The sequence below is a fragment of the Salvia miltiorrhiza genome, chromosome 1, assembly GCF_028751815.1.
Source record: "Salvia miltiorrhiza cultivar Shanhuang (shh) chromosome 1, IMPLAD_Smil_shh, whole genome shotgun sequence".
In the NCBI taxonomy this organism is placed as follows: domain Eukaryota; kingdom Viridiplantae; phylum Streptophyta; class Magnoliopsida; order Lamiales; family Lamiaceae; genus Salvia; species Salvia miltiorrhiza.
This window is the reverse complement of record NC_080387.1, coordinates 29807693-29824663: the sequence shown is the minus strand read 5'-3', so window position 1 is coordinate 29824663 and position 16971 is coordinate 29807693. Positions and strand designations below refer to the sequence as shown.

At 30.9% G+C, this 16971-nt stretch overlaps 1 protein-coding gene and 1 non-coding gene across 3 annotated transcripts; one reads left to right on the top strand and one right to left on the bottom strand.

The window, feature by feature from the left end:
- The first annotated feature begins 9335 nt into the window (after positions 1 to 9335).
- LOC131018957 (probable plastid-lipid-associated protein 4, chloroplastic) lies at positions 9336 to 10833 on the top strand. Of its 2 annotated transcripts, none has more exons than XM_057947644.1 (6): positions 9336 to 9795; positions 9867 to 9980; positions 10048 to 10143; positions 10264 to 10338; positions 10407 to 10474; positions 10545 to 10833. In XM_057947644.1, exons 1-6 carry the CDS (start codon positions 9502 to 9504, stop codon positions 10618 to 10620), a joined length of 723 nt encoding a protein of 240 aa, XP_057803627.1. In that variant the 5' UTR covers positions 9336 to 9501; the 3' UTR covers positions 10621 to 10833. The 2 variants fall into 2 exon arrangements, with proteins under 2 accessions (XP_057803627.1, XP_057803631.1); XM_057947648.1 differs by having other exon boundaries at positions 9356 to 9795; positions 10420 to 10474.
- An 80-nt stretch (positions 10834 to 10913) lies between these two features.
- Positions 10914 to 11108, bottom strand: LOC131007442 (U2 spliceosomal RNA). The gene has a single exon (XR_009096142.1). It is a non-coding gene; the product is annotated as a U2 spliceosomal RNA (small nuclear RNA).
- Positions 11109 to 16971: the final 5863 nt, after the last annotated feature.

The window sequence follows — 16971 nt, the reverse complement described above, 5'->3', positions numbered from 1 at the left end:
TCAAAAGTTTATGCATTTTACACTAATATTTGAAAGTCATGGAAAAAATAAGTATTCGTTAAAAGTTTGTGGATTTTGACGCTATTTGCCCTTTATCTTTTTGGTCTGAAGAAGAACGTGTATGAAAATAAAACGAGTAACAGACGTTTATTTAGTAAAAACAAGAAAATATGAAAAAGAATATTTTTAATGGAAGTGCTAAAATACTTTAAAGTAAAACAAGAGTGGTTAGAATTACAAATTTAGAGACTCACTTGGGTTTTGGATGCAATTGATGTAAAGTTGTACCATTGTCTGATTTGAAAGAGCAGAAGTTCTAAGACCATCTCCAACCATTTACATCAAATTCAAACTCAAATCTATTTTACAGTATATGTTACTTTTAATAGTAATTCTTCTCCAACCATTTACGTCAAACTCAAACTCAAAAGAATATTCTTTAAATATTCTCTTTCCACTTACTTTTTATACTTCTTCAATCATACCTATATATTTCTTTCAAATTATACATTCTCCCCAAATTTTTTAATTAATGATTTCATATTAAAATAAATACTATACCGAAATTGATTTTTTTATTGTTATCATCATTAAATAAGCAAAAGAATACAAAACTTTAAAATAAATTTAATTAAATATTACATAACTTGAAAAATAAATATAACAAACAAACCAACATATACATAAAATTCAAGACTTGAAATTAGTATATTCTTCCCATAAATGCTCAATTAACTCATTCCGAAGGTCGAAGTAAAGCATCTCTATTTCTTTATGTCTTTCATTCTCAACCAAATTATTGAGCTCAAGTTGTAGGAGCCCAATAAATAAGAAAAAGATACAAAAACTCCATTTTCAACCAAATTATTATTATTATTATTATTATTATTATTATTATTATTATTATTAAATAAGAAAAAGATACAAAACTTTAAAATAAAATTCATTAAAATCACATAGAGTCCCTGAACATTTGTGTTGTTCGAGCCATTTGTGGACTCCAGTTCCATTTTTGGACTCCATTTTCATTTATTTTTTCGTAACAACTCCATTTTGATTTATTAAAGGGTAATTTTATACGTAGCGCCAGTTTTTATCTCTATAGCCTCCTTATCTAAATAAATAATTAAAACATAATAAGTTTACTGCTTTATCCTTTTTGTTGTTTATAACCCCCCTCTTCTTCTTCACGCTCCCATCCTTCGTCACTGTAATCACAACTCCTTCTTCTCGATGGAGACGTCTTTTCGACTGCATTAATTGGCAGCCATTGTCATAGTTTCATCACATCCGGCTCAGATACAAGAGAATTACACTATTGTAATGTCAAAACCATTAGGGCCTGTAATTTGTCATTTAATGGAGCAGGTAAAAGGGAGAGAGAAGACAGGTTTTCAAGAAAACTAAGATAAGATGATGAAGAAAATATTAGTTGGAGAGCAATTACCACCACACAAACTACTAAAATTCTTGAGTGATGAAGTAATTAACGGATTAGTTGTTTCCTTCTGCAATTTTGGGGCTACAGATGAAGTAACTAACATATTGTTTTAAATCGAGGGGTTATAAGGATACAACAGTAACTTTATTAATATTTTTATTATCTTTTAACATATGAGGCTATAATGAAAAAAGCAGGGGCTATGTATAAAATTACCCTTCATTAAATAGAGTCCAATATTTCTACAGCCCAATATAATTAATACTCCCAATTAAGTCCAAAACAAAGGGATCCCACATTTCTTCTTCAACCAGCCGCTGCACATCTTCATTTTCATTAAGTCGACGCAGCTCTTCTTCAACGTCCGATCTTCTTCAACAAGTCGTCGTCTTCTCAATATCACCAAGAAGAGGGGTTAGTTTACAATTTCTAGAACTTAATAAAGTGATTTGATGTGGTGAATAGTGTAACATCAAATTTGGCGTTCTACTGCTCAAAAAGTGGCTCCAAACCCATTTTGAGTTTGGGTTTAGAGCACCATTGGAGTGAATTTGGCACTACAAAATTGGGATTTATAGCATCGTTGGAGATGCCCTAAGAGACTAAACTAACCCTTCATTCTAAAAAGCAAGTATTTAAAGAAAGTTGTCATTTTTAATTGAATATTATATTTGAAATTTGTGCAAAAACACAATTGTCAAATTACATAAAGGAATTATGGCCAAATAATACACGAATTTTGAAAAAAGTTGTAATTTCACTTGAACTTTTAATTAAGTCAAATAATAAATGAATTTATATTTTTGTTGCAATTTTCATCTGAATATGACTTGGCGAAATTAGAGCTTAGCTGGCAATCAAAAGTTTACATGATGTTGGTTTAATTTATGATGATGAAAAGTATTTAGAAGGTTGGAGGTCTAAGAAGACAAAAATTAATACTATATTTGACTTAATTTCGATTGTCAACTAAACTTTAATTTCGTCGAAAATCAAAATTAGGTAAAAATTACAACAAAAATGTAAATTCATGTATTTTTTTTTATTTAACTGAAATTTAGGTGAAAATTACATTTTTTTCTAAAATTCGTGTATTTTTTTTTTTGCCATAACCCCTAGAATAAAATGTATTTTGATATTAGTTTCAACTAGCGTCTAACCCGTCGAAATTCGACGGGAATTATTTTATGTCATCATTGATAATTATTTTTATTACTATAACATAAGAAATAGTTTATATATAAATTATTTCTTTAATTAATTTGATATGATCAAATTAAATTAGTAATACAATATTTGAAATAATATTAATCATAATCACTTTCGCCAATTAAATGTAGGTTGTGATAATAGAAATACATTTTTATATAAATATTCATTTGATGAAGTTTATAAAAAGTTGATGTGGGATTGAATATTTTAGAAGAAAAAACTATGTAAATTTGAAGTATGATATGATGTACGATTGATGTGTCGCATTTGATGTTAATCGTATATCGATAATATTTACTCTCTCCGTCCCTCAAACATTTTCCTTTTTTTCTATTTTAGTTTGTCCCCAAAACATCTTCCTAACCTATTTTTTAAAACAATTTCACTAATTATTATTCTTACAATTTCACTTTTTGTGGGACTCGTTCTCCACTTTCACTAACTATCACTCTTACAATTTCACTTTTTGTGGGACTCATTCTTCACTTATCAAATGCATAACTAACTTTTATTAAAATCCGTGTCATCCTCTCTTTGGAAGATGTTTGGGGGACGGAGGGAGTATTAAGTTTGTTCAAATTCTTTAAATTTGATGTATAAGAAATAATTTAATTAAACATATGTCATCTGAGTATCATCTCATATAGACCTAATAAGACCAGATAATAATATGAAGCTCTAAAGACCACATACGACATTTGAACGTCAAAATTTTGAAAATCATATTCTTTGGAGTTTGAAATACCACATTTAAATTTTGAGCATCATCTTGTGTGGAGCTTGAAGATTATAACTTACTTGTAAGTATCATTTTGTCTATAATTTGTGAAACTATAATTAAGTTATGAGAATAATATCGCCTCAAACTTTAAACAACATCGTCAAATTTGAAATCATATTCAATCATATATATATATATATATATATATAGGGTTAGGCTAAAATAAGAACTAGTTTTAGGATATAAATTAAGAACTAATATAAACCATTGGATATTTATTAATCAACGGACAGATCTTGCTCCATTTAATCTATCCAATTAACGTCAATTATACTATTAGGTTACAATTGTAATTTCAGTTTTTATGTAAATATCATTTCCTTAAATAATGGGATTGTGTTAAATGTCTACAGATATATAACAATCCATAATAATCTTTTATTATTCACAATCACACAAACACAACAAAATAAAATAAAATACGGATCTGTTCAAAGAGGAGACAACAATTCATATGGAGATGTGTGACTATATTCATCATCAATATTTGACATCATGATTTTTTTTTTTTGTGAGACAGACAACGTGATAGCATCGTTGGTATGATATCTTTGAATAGCACTATTATGCAATTCATATATGTGGGTATAACAATTCATATATCAATTCACCATTATTCATAAAAAAAACTATGTATATATAATTTTTGATGAACAACCATTCAATATATATATATTTTTTTCTTCCATGTTAATTGTCATGTCAAATCATAATTTCAATTAGGATAAAATTCAGTATATTTTTCGTCCATGTTAATTATTCATATTGTTTTAGCATAAAATTCATATTTATTTCAAAAAATTCTATACATTATAATCTAATCATATTTATTCATATCATCTAACTAAACAATTGATATATGAATAATGCAAAATTCATTGTGTATATCTATTCCAGCCAATTCATTAAAGTTTAGAATTACATCAGAATTTCAATTTTGGTAATCAAACAAATATATTTTAACGCATCATTCATCTGTGATTCATACGCATATGGTTCGATTTAATTTTATTATATTCGAACATAATTAGTGGTAAAAAAGTTTATGCCTTTTTAAATGCCAATTCAATAGATTTCTTTCCAGAATTTATTCACTGTGAATTTTAATGTATAGTCTTTGCAGTTCGACATGAATATGATGCATTGACATGTGAATAATTCAGTGTATGCGCATGAATAGGATGTATCAGTATGTGAATAATACAGTGTATACACATGAATATGATGCCACTAATAATTTTAACAGTTCCATGTATAATTTTTATTGTTCGATATGTAAAATCTTTGTAGCTCGACATGAATAGGATGCATTGGCACATGAATAATTCAGTGTATGCACATGAGTAGGATGAATCGGTATGTGAATAATACAGTGTATGCGCATGAATGGAATGTTATATAATGATTATACGCACTGAACAATTTTGTTTCATCATCAACCAAGTTACACGTATTATTCTATGTATAATCATCAAACCAACAATACACTTATATTGTCCACTTATGAATCTTATCCGCTTCTGAATCTTATACGCTTCTGAATCAAACCAACAATACACTTATATTGTTAACAATACAGAGACGGGTAATCGTCATAGCTCTTGACTTGTAACTTCTTGTAGTTTCCCACGGCAAGCTTTCGCTTGTCAATCCTTGTCCTCTTGGCAAGAGCTACCGGAAAAACAACTCCAACAGTAGGAACAACCGAACTACCAGCAACATCTTTGCCCAACGTCTCACTCAACTTCCTCTTCAATATTTCACCTAATAAGAAAAATATGCTTTTATTTAAACATACTAATATTCAACAAAATTGTTCAAACTCATCTTATACATATAGGACACCTCATCTTAGCACATATTCAAACTAAACATAAGTCAATGAAAACAAATAATTATGGAATGCATATTTAAGTATTTAAACATACCCCCAAGTATCGATCGCTTAAAAGCTAATAATGCAGGATCATTCTGATACTTCGTACGAACTGCATAACGAATTTAATGTATAATCTATATTTTAGTACAATGTACAACTTTATACTATAGCACATAATTCATTATTATTCAATAATTGAAATATCACACCTTCATTCAAATGTGCAGCACCTAAATTAGGCTCTTTCCCACTTGTGTCAGTGACCAGTTTCTCTTTCCCGGCCCCTTTACACTACCTGAATGATCAGGTAATATAGTTTAAAGAATATTCATACAAAAAACAATACAATCAATATTATTAAATCAACGCAAGACAAGTATGGGTGAAACAAACCAAATTACTGAAGGTCAAAATATTCATGTATTGTACCTAGTACATTAGCAGCACAAACATATATATTCACTCGACAACATAGAATAAAAATATATAAACTAAGCATAAACAGGAACTAATGAACAAATTTTACCCCAAATTTTACCCTCAATGCGAATCAAATGAACAAGTGCATTCATTTCGGAGTTGGCAATCAGCTTACCCTTTCCCTTTACACTACCTGCATGTGTGTTGCTAATCAAATGTACAAAATATGCAGCCAAGCAAACACATGTAGTTACAAGAATTAATTTATAGTATATACTTAACTAACTTACACGTCTAATGACAGTGACAGATACCAATGTATAATATCTCCATTTAAAGAAAAAATTCATGTACAAATAAACCCCAATTCATAATTTTAGCACATATATTCGTTCCACATAATTCAAGGTTTCCAAAATCCAAATAATTCATACAACTAGAATACAACATTCATTCACAATAACCTCTTTTAGCACTAGGGATATCTTCCACAACATCAGAGCTTTCAGTTACTGCTTTCCCTTTCCCTTTGTTGTTAGGGTTCCCTACAAACGCAACAAAAAAATATTATAAAAGTTCAAAAACAAGTAAAAAAACAAATTAGACAGCCATGTCAAATAGTATATCGAACAAAACCTCACCACAAATAGTTCCAATTGACACAACATAATAATAACCATGGAAAACTATACTACAACAACAAATTCATACATGTGTCATAAAAAATTCACACATGTGTCTGGTTTGCTAGTGTAATAAAACATATCGCCCACAAATGCAACAAAACTAGATTAAACTGAGCAACATGGTGTAAATTTGAATAAGCAAGTGATCACAGTATGTTTGATTAGTTCGTGCCATCGCCGAAAAACATGAAAGCCTAGGAAATCCCATGAAAAATAATGAAAGTTCCTATGAAATCTCGCCGGTCCGACTAGGCTTAATTCGTGCCATCGCCGAAAATCGGTAAACAGGGTTGATATGGCCGGAAATAGGTCCGGGTTTATATCTTCGCCGCCTCAAATCGTTCGCCGTCCCCTTTCTTTTTTTCTCAAAAAATTGAAGAGAGAATGAATCGGTTCATGGGTTTCTCTTATTTCTCAATCATATCAAATCTCAATAGCCGAAATAAATTAGGCGTCCATTTCGAAAATATGTAGTTGGCTATTTGGAAAGTCAAAACACAGATGCCCAATTTACCCTCCAGAGCAATTTTAGCGTGAATTTATTTGACACATAAAATGAATCATTTGGTATCTTTAAGATTTGATCTCAGCCGTTAAATAACTCAAGATCTAAGGTCAATATAAGTTCTTAATTTATATGTTAAAGGGAGTTTGTGGAATAACTGCCCCCTATATATATATATATATATATATATATATATATATATATAGTTAATTATTTAAGTAAATACATCTATATATAAATGTATTATATATATATATATATACATATTAATTTGTGAGTATGATGTGATAAACCTAAAATAATATTATATAATAAAATAAAATACAAATATAAATCTTTTTTAGATATGGAAATTGATTAAAAATTTAGAAAAAAATAAGAATGAATGAAAATTGAAGAAAATTAAAATAGAGTGATTATACGGCACCACGTAGGATATGATTTATTATGCTATTATATATATATATAGATAGATAGATTGGGCATAGGCATGTATTTTATTTATTTATAACATTTAGTTGAAGAATATCTTTTCTAAAAAATGAATTTACATTTGAATTGATTGCTTTTCGTGGATTAATTTATTGGTATACTTTTTTTAAGTTTTAGTCACACTTGGAACAATCTCAATTAAGTGGGTATAAGGATTCCTATTCTGGATGCATCATTTTATTAAGTTAAAATTTTCAAGTGAATGAGAATTTAGGAAAATTAGAATGACGTGATTATACGATGCCACGTCGGATAAGATTTATTTTGCTACTCCCTTCGTCCACCAAAAATATGCCACAATTTCCTTTTTCGTCCGTCCACAAAAAATATGCCACATCCATTTTTAGTAGTAGGGTCCACACCATTCCACTCACATTTAAAGTGAGACCCTTACTCCACTACCAACTTCACTCACATATTATTAAAACCCGTGCCGAAAGTAAAGTGGCATATTTTTGGTGGACGGAGGGAGTAATATATGTAGGATTTATAATTAAATAGATATGTTGGATTTATCTAATAGTTTTATACAATTATTTAATAGTACAGATTTTATCTAATAGTTTTATACGATTATTTAATAGTATAGAATTTATCTATAAATTTATATGATTATTTAATAGTTTTTAAATATAAAAATTGATTAGAAATGTATAAATAAATAAGAATGAATGAGAATTGGGAAAAATTAGAATGGAGTGATTATACAATGCCACGTAGGATATGATTTATTTTGCTATAATGTAAAAATTGATTAGAAATATATAAATAAATAAGAATGAATAAGAATTGAGAAAAATTAGAATGAAGTGATTATACAGTGCCACGTAGGATAATATTTATTTTGCTATAATATATATATATATATATATATATATATATAGATAAATAAGAATAAATGAGAATTAAGGAAAATTAGAATGAAGTGATTATACGATGGTACGTAGGATATGTATTGTAGAATTTATCTATAAATTTATATGATTATTTAATAGTTTTTAAATGTAAAAATTGATTAGAAATGTATAAATAAATAAGAATGAATGAGAATTGAGGAAAATTAGAATGAAGTGATTATACGATGCCACGTAGGATATGATTTATTTTGTTATAATGTAAAATTTGATTAGAAATATATAAATAAATAATAATGAATTAGAATTGAGAAAAATTAGAATGAAGTGATTATACGATGCCACGTAGGATAAGATTTATTTTGCTATAATAGATATAAATTTATAGATAAATAAGAATGAATGAGAATTGAGGAAAATTAGAATGAAGTGATTATACGATGCTACGTAGGATATGATTTATTTTGCTATAATGTAAACGTTGATGATTAGAAATATATAAATAAATAAGAATGAATGAGAATTGAAGAAAATTAGAATGGAGTGATAATAATTAAAATTAAGAGAAAGAGATAAAGATGATAGGTTGAAGTAAACAAAATAAGAGCTCAAACGTGGCTGCATGAGGCCGAAATTAGATATATATGATTGAGATATAATTAATTCATAAGAAATTAGATATAGAAATCAAAGATATATATGATTGGGATATAATTAATTCATAAGAAATTAGATATAGAAATTTGTTGATGATAGGTTCGAAATTAGATATATAGAAATTTGTTGATTAAAAATTTAGAAAAAATAAGAATGAATGAGAACTGAGGAAAATTAGAATAGACTGATTCTATTACGCCACGTAGGATAGAGCTTATTTTACTTTTATATATATATATAGGATAGAGTTTATTTTACTGTTCGAAATTAGATATATACAAATTTGTTGATTAAAAATTTAGAAAAAATAAGAATGAATGAGAACTGAGAAAAATTATAATAGAGTGATTCTATTACGCCACGTAGGATAGAGTTTATTTTACTTATATATATATATATAAATAGATTGTTCACGTTATAACTAAATATTTTTTATTTTTCAAATCCAAAAGTAATAAATATGAAGAAGATTGAAAAGAAAAAGCAACAATTTTTATGGGTGGACGAAATTGATGAACAATTTGTGTAACCTTGTGAGCGAAACACAGAGTGAAACCACATCCACCACACTCCCATGGCCTTATCCACTCTCTCTCCACCCTTCACCACTCACTCCACCTCCTCCTTCCTCCCCAACCTCCACCCCTCCGCCGCCGTCCCCTTTCCGGCCAATTACCATAACAGCTCTCTGTCAACTCCAGCAGCTGTGCATAAATGGAGGGCAAACGTCTCCTTCTTCACTGGTTTGCTCAACAACAACAACAAGGCCAAGAACGCCGAAGCCATCAAGCAAGAGCTACTAGAAGCCATCGAGCCCCTCGATCGCGGTGCTGAAGCCACCCCTCAAGATCAGAAATTAATTGATCAGGTAATTTTTTTGTTAGTTTCTTGAATTTCTTGCTCTCAAATATGATTGTGTTTGTTTTGTTTTAATTGTAGATAGTTCGGAAACTAGAAGCAGCAAATCCAACAAAAGAGCCGCTCAAGTCTGATCTGCTAAACGGAAAGTGGGAGCTCATCTACACCACTTCGCAATCTATTTTGCAGACCACTGTATGACTTGTTCTTCGCATCTTCATTTCTCAACATATTTCAATTTCTGCTAATTTGCGAATTACAGAGGCCCAAGTTGTTGAGAAGTAGAAGGAACTTCCAAGCAATCAACGCAGATACCCTTCGAGCTCAAAACATGGAATCTGCACCCTTCTTCAATCAGGTCACCTCTTCGCTTCATTATTGTCAACGCATCTTCAGATTTCTCCACGAATTCATGCGTTTATTCACATTGAATTTTTTTGTCGAATCTATCTTAGCTTAGATATATGATGTTGTGCAGGTTACTGCAGATTTGACACCTCTGAACGCGAAGAAGGTGGCTGTGAAATTCGACTTTTTCAAGATTGGAGGTTTGGTAAGTCAAGAATTGGTGAGCTAAAATCAATATTAATATTTGAGATGTGATAAAGGTGTAGTTTGCAGATACCTGTTAAAGCTCCTGAGAGTGCTGTAGGTGAGCTCGAGATCACCTACTTGGATCAAGACTTGAGGTAAAACACAAATCCCACCTTCATATCTTAACTAACTTATTAACTAAGTATTCGTATTTGGTTGTGGCAGAGTTTCAAGAGGTGACAAAGGCAATCTCTTCGTCCTCAAAATGGTCGATCCCTCCTATAGGATACCTTCTAAATGAAGAAAAATTTTGGCCTCTCATTAAGATATTTGTGTTGCATTTCTTACCTTTTTCACATATCAGGATTCAGGGGAAACTTACTTTATTTACTCCTTGTACTATATAGCGAAGCAGTTTGTATTGAATTGAGTCATATAAATTTGTCCTATTGTAGGGAACAATATTGTGTAAATTCATTACCAAATGCTCATAATTCATTGTTGACATTATATATAATACAATAAACATCAACGCAAAAAGCATTCCATTTGTCTTCTTAGAGATTTATATGTGAAAACATTGAACTGGGCTTGGTGGGGTGCGCCGGGCCCGTGTAATAGTGCAACACATGGGCGACGCTTGAAGACCCAAATAGCAAGCTATCTTGATGGGCCTTCCCCTCAAGAAATAAATTTAATATCGTGTGGGCCGATGGCCCACATATCAGATATTAAACTGATAAGAACAGATACTACACTTGATCTTAGCCAAAAGGCCGAGAAAGGTATGAGCTACAACTTCCACTTACCTTGTCTTATATACTAAGCTTTCGAATATGACTTTCTTATCATATTGGATGTGGGAAGAAAAGTTCGAGGTAATTCAACGCTAACGTCACTAGAGCCATATTCACGCTTCACTGAACCTTTCTACTCTACCCAACAAATTGGCCACTAGGTATGAAAATAATTTCTATTGATATTAATGTGTTACTTATAACTTTTCTTCACCTAATGTAGTCACTAGTTATTTAAATTATTATTTTCCTTGCAACAAATTAAATTAGACTGTATAATTTCTTATTTTAGGCTTGAAATTCAATTTATAATCTTTCATTATTTTCTAATCATGTTAATAATAGTATTTACTTTGTAGTGTTCCACTACTTACCAGGACCGTGTGTGTCTAATTATTATGATAATAACTCATATTCAATTATTTAGATTTTTTTACAAATTTAAATGAATTTAAGTAGGTATTAGTACTATATAGATATGAGAATGGTAAAGTTACTTTATTAATCAGGATTTGAGACGAATATAAATAAATAAATTATAAATGAATTCATATTTGAAAATGCTTAATAAATGAATATCCGACTCATTAATCATTATCATCCCGAACTGGCATTACATTGAACATCCCTATGTAATTGAGCAACCGCAAAACAAGTAAGGTGGCCTTACAAAACTACCAAATGAGATCATTTGTCTCATAATTTAGTGTGTACCGCTCTTAATTTATTAGAATAATTTTTAATTATTTTTTCTTCACTTCTAATTTATTATGCTTTAATATAATATAAAGATAATTAACAAGGGTTCACTCATCCAATTAGGGTTTATAATTATTTTTTTATATTTATTTGAATTAATAATAGATTATTTGGGTTAATTAATTCAAAGTTAAGGTATATAATTTTTTTAAATTTCAATTTTTAGTCATAAATATTAATTAAAGTTTATAATATAATAATAAATTTTATGTTTATAAAAAATAAATATTAAAACAGATATTATGAGTGGTACATAGGGATGGCAATCGGGTACGACGGGTACGGATAGTGACTATCCATACTCATACCCACGAACTAAATGGATAGTGATTTTTAACCACGAAACTATTCATGGATATCAAATGGTATCCAAACCCGCCACCCGCGGATACCCGCTACCAGTCGGGTATCCACGAACCCGCTATCCGACGGGTATCCATCACCCGCTATTCGCCGGATACCCACTATCCGTCGGATACCAGTCGCCTACTATCCGCCAGATACTCACGAAATAAAATTTAAATATAAATTTACAACAAATTTAATAGAAAAAAAAATCAACACAAATAACATAGTTCAAATCCATATGTTGAAATCCACAAAGAACAATGTTTAAACTCAAATTCATCAACTAAAATATAAAATCCAACAAAATTCTATAATTGCTCAACAAAATTCAAATTTAAATTAGACTATTAGAATTTGAGCCTTAGTTCAGTTTCTGTTTGGGCCTATTTTAAGATATAATATGCTAGCCCATAATCTTAAAATATATATATATTCAAAGCCCATATTTTATGGAATTTTTTGTGGATATTTGACGGGCAATTCACGGATAATTGACGGGTATTTTTCGCGGGTAAACAAGTTTCACGGGTATGGATAGTAAGTATCCAAACTCATACCCACGAACTAAATGGATAATGAATTGCAACCACGAAACTATCCGTGAATATCAAATGGTATCCAAACCCACCCTAATAGGTTCGGGTTTTCGCGGATATTCGTTACCCACGGGTAGATTGCCATCTCTAGTGGTACACAGTGGTACATGCTAAATTGTGGGACAAAGGATCCCATCCGAGAAACTACCGCCCCTTGTATTCCTATTAAAACATGTATTGAAAGAGAAGCTAGGCAAGAAAAATACCTAGAATATCCCCCATCACAGTTTGCTTTCTTTTTATCTATAGTACCTTACACGAAACTATTTCTATAAGAAAATAGTGGAATATATATATATATATATATATATATATATATATATATATTCATTTTTTCACACGTTCTTTTAGTTGAAAAAAAAATGCATACAGTAAGAAAAAAAATTCTTGGTGGCTCATTTTTTCACTTTTCACGTTAATTCTTGATAATATTATCACAAGCTATAGGTGTAATAATATTTTCTCATATTATATATTTTTACGATCTTTCAATTTTACCCTCAAAATGTATACAACTTATCTCTCTCTCTCTCTCTCTCTCTTCCGTTTAGCTCTCTTCCCTCTCGTCCTTTCTCTCTCTTTTTCTCTTCTATCTTGTTATATATATATATATATATATATATATATATATATATATATATGAGGTGGGCTAAAATAAAAATATGTCTTACAACAAGTAATATGAACCATTTTCAGTTCTTAGATCATCAAGATTTACGGTTGATTTATCACTTTGTTGGATGAATTTATGACCCTGAGTTTGAATTTCAAAGGTAGCAAAAGTTTAATCTTTGAAATTTAGATATTTAAACAACGAATTCGTACGTGTTCTACATAGAATTCATATATTTTAATTGGTTTGTATTTTTATTTTAAGAGTTATTTTTAGTCTGGCCGTTAAATATACATATAATATATGTTGGCACAAGCAATTATATATATATATATATATATATATATATATATATGAATTATTTATTTTTAAACATTAAAAATATTATGTTCTTAATTGCAATAATTATAACAATAAATAAATAAGTGTATTTTATGAAAAATATAAATTAATCAATTAAATGATAAGGGTAGTATAGCCATTTAACAATTTGTCCACTTATTTCCAGTAAAAAGAACAAATATATGGAATAAATGTGGTATAAGATAAAGTTATATTTCCAAAAAGAAAACATGAGATAAAAAGAGTGGGGACCACTAATGTGTGATACTGTCAAGAATAATAATAATAAAAAATCATATTTTCTTTATGTTCCCCCTATAATAAACTTATAATCAAAGAGAAGACACCCAAAGACGAAAAACACCATTAAACAAGTGTAGCTCTTTGTTTTATTTTTTATGAGTTAGGGCTTTGTCAGCCTAATTTGGTGATTCACTGGATCAGCTCCATGTCATCTGCTGCTTCACGAGACATGAGAAGTGTAATAACTCGTAACTAGGCACTAAATCACAAACTTGATCAACGAATTCACAACAAAGAAAAAGAAAAACAAAATTAGGAATATTAATTTGACACTTTAACACATTGAGAGTGAGTTGCATATTAATGTTGCTTCATTTTTCCTTGTTCAATAATTTCTAATCTACCATTCAGTTCCTATCCCATGGTCTTATCCGCTCTCTCTCCACAATTCACCACCGATCACTCCTTCTTACTCTCGAAGCTCCACAACCCCACGGCCGTCGTTGTCGGCCCTTTTCCGACCAAGAAACACAAAGGTGAGCTTAAATGGAGGGCAAATGCGTCCTTCTTCACCGGTTTGTCGATGAGGAGCCCGTGTGTAGAAGCCATAAAGAAAGAGCTCTTCCAAGCCATTGAGCCATTGGATTGCGGCACCGAAGCCACCCCCGAATATCAGAAAATAATCGACCGAGTAGGCATAGGCGTAGCTTCATCTTATTTATTTCTAAATTAATTTGGTAGCTAATACGAAGTTGTAATTACATAACTCGAAAACTAGAAGCACTTAACCCCACAAAAGAGTCATTCAAGTCTGATCTGCTACACTGCAAGTGAGAGCTTATTTGGTATACATATATCATCTTCATATCTGAAAATCTTATTTTTTTTCATATAATTAATGATATGCATTGTGAATAACAGAGGCCCAAGCTGTTGAGAAGTAGAAGAAACTATCAAGCAATCAATGCAGATACCCTTCAAGCTCAAAACATGGAATCTGCACCCTTCTTCAATCAACCAATTAGCTCTATATATTTTCTCCTTATTGAGTAAATGGGCTCAATTAGCCTATCCCACATAACAAAAGGAAAAATTGTCCACCAAAAACAAAATATGGAAATAGTAGCCTTTATGACTTTTCTACCCTTATTTAAATTTTCTGGAATTTAGAAAAACTGAAAAGTTTTATTTAATATATTTGAATTAAAATACAAAATTACTTTACATAAAATTACTTCAAATAAAATTACTACCGAAAATTTACTACATCTAAATTTCAAAAAACTCAATCCCTAGAATTCAGCCGCCATTTTCACACCTCCGCCACCGGGCCGCCGCCGTCACCGTCTCAGACCGAACGCGCCGCTGCCTTCACCTACGCCGGAAGCCCCCCCGAACATAGATCCAGCCAAGACAAACCCTAGAATTTTGCCGCCGTCTTCACGCCTCCGCCCCACCACGCCGCTGCCGCCATCACCGCCTCAGACCGCGCCGCTGCCTTCACCTGCACCGGAAGCCCACATAGATTTTCAGACGCCCGCGCCGCTGCCTTCACCGCCTCAGACCGCGCCGCTCTCCCTCTGCAATTTTCATTATTACACACATTTTTTGGCCGATAATGTGTGTAATAAAGCATTTTGTATTGTTACACACAATTTCGAACGATAATGTGTGTAACAGTGAAGTTTGAACCATTACACACAATTGTGGTCGATAATGTGTGTAACAGTAAGCAATTTCCATTATTACACACATTTTTTATCGATAATGTGTGTAATAAAGCATTTCGTACTGTTACACACAAATTCGGACGATAATGTGTGTAATGGTTAATTTCTTACTGTTACACACAATTGATGACGATAAAGTGTGTAACAGTGTTACACACATTATTTTATGAAATTGTGTGTAACCATCGTTTTTGTGTGTAACCATCAGTTTTGTGTTTAACCAAAAACACATTGCGAAAAAATCGAATCAAAAACCAAGAACTTCATAAATATTCACTAATAATATAACAAATCAAACATATCTCGTGGTTTTGAACATCATTACAAAGAGGATTAACACATTTTTCTATTATCAACATTTTCCCAACTAATTTTTCGAAATTCTACTTTTTCAAAAACCTCACAACAAATTCAAAAGATACATGAAATTAGAAGGAAGTAACTTACCGGAAACGAGATGAAGAGGAGTAAGACGGCCGTGGAGACCGCCTTGCGAAACCGCCGGAAAAGGTCGTTGGTAATGAAGGTGACTTGGGGAAGAAGATGGTAACTCTTTTTCTTTTTTTACCCAAATATGATTTCACCCAAAATCTAGGTTTTGTTTTTACTATTTCTCTTTTTAATATTTTGTTATATTTTCGAAAATTGTAAAATATTAATTAATCAAAATATATTAGTAAGGATAACTTAGTCATTTGAACACTAAAAAGGCTATATTTTCCACATTTTTATCTTCATGGACATTTTTTCCTACAACTAAAAGGTTTTGGCTAGAGTAGGGGTTTCACTCTTTTTTATTTATTTGAATAAAAATTGAGTGTTACTTGGTCGCTTCATTATTTATGTTGTGCATGTTACTGCAGATCTGACACCTCTGAATGCCAAGAAGGTCACAGTCAAATTAGACATTTTCAAGCTTGGAGGCTTGGTAAGTTGAGAATTTCTCACAAATTCTATGCTGCGCCTTACACGTTTAAGAACGTTGTGCACAGTGCACCCACCTTAATATTTTGACACGTGTTTTACCCTTTTTTATACTATATCGGTATTATATCGATTCGATTCCACATTTGGTTGGGTGTTTTTAGAGGCTGGAAAGGGAATCAAGTAATTGAATCAATTACTTGTTGTTTGGTTTGGGTAATGAGATAATCATTACCCTTACTTGAGGGTAACCCAATCACCCAATTTGTTACCCCTCAAAATAGAGGGGAAACAAAAGAA

Coding starts and splice junctions, on each gene's coding strand:
- LOC131018957 (XM_057947644.1), top strand. CDS start 9,502: ATGGCCTTATCCACTCTCTCTCCACCCTTCACCACTCACTCCACCTCC. Junction 9,796..9,866: donor ATCAGAAATTAATTGATCAG/GTAATTTTTTTG, acceptor TTTTAATTGTAG/ATAGTTCGGAAACTAGAAGC. Junction 9,981..10,047: donor AATCTATTTTGCAGACCACT/GTATGACTTGTT, acceptor TGCGAATTACAG/AGGCCCAAGTTGTTGAGAAG.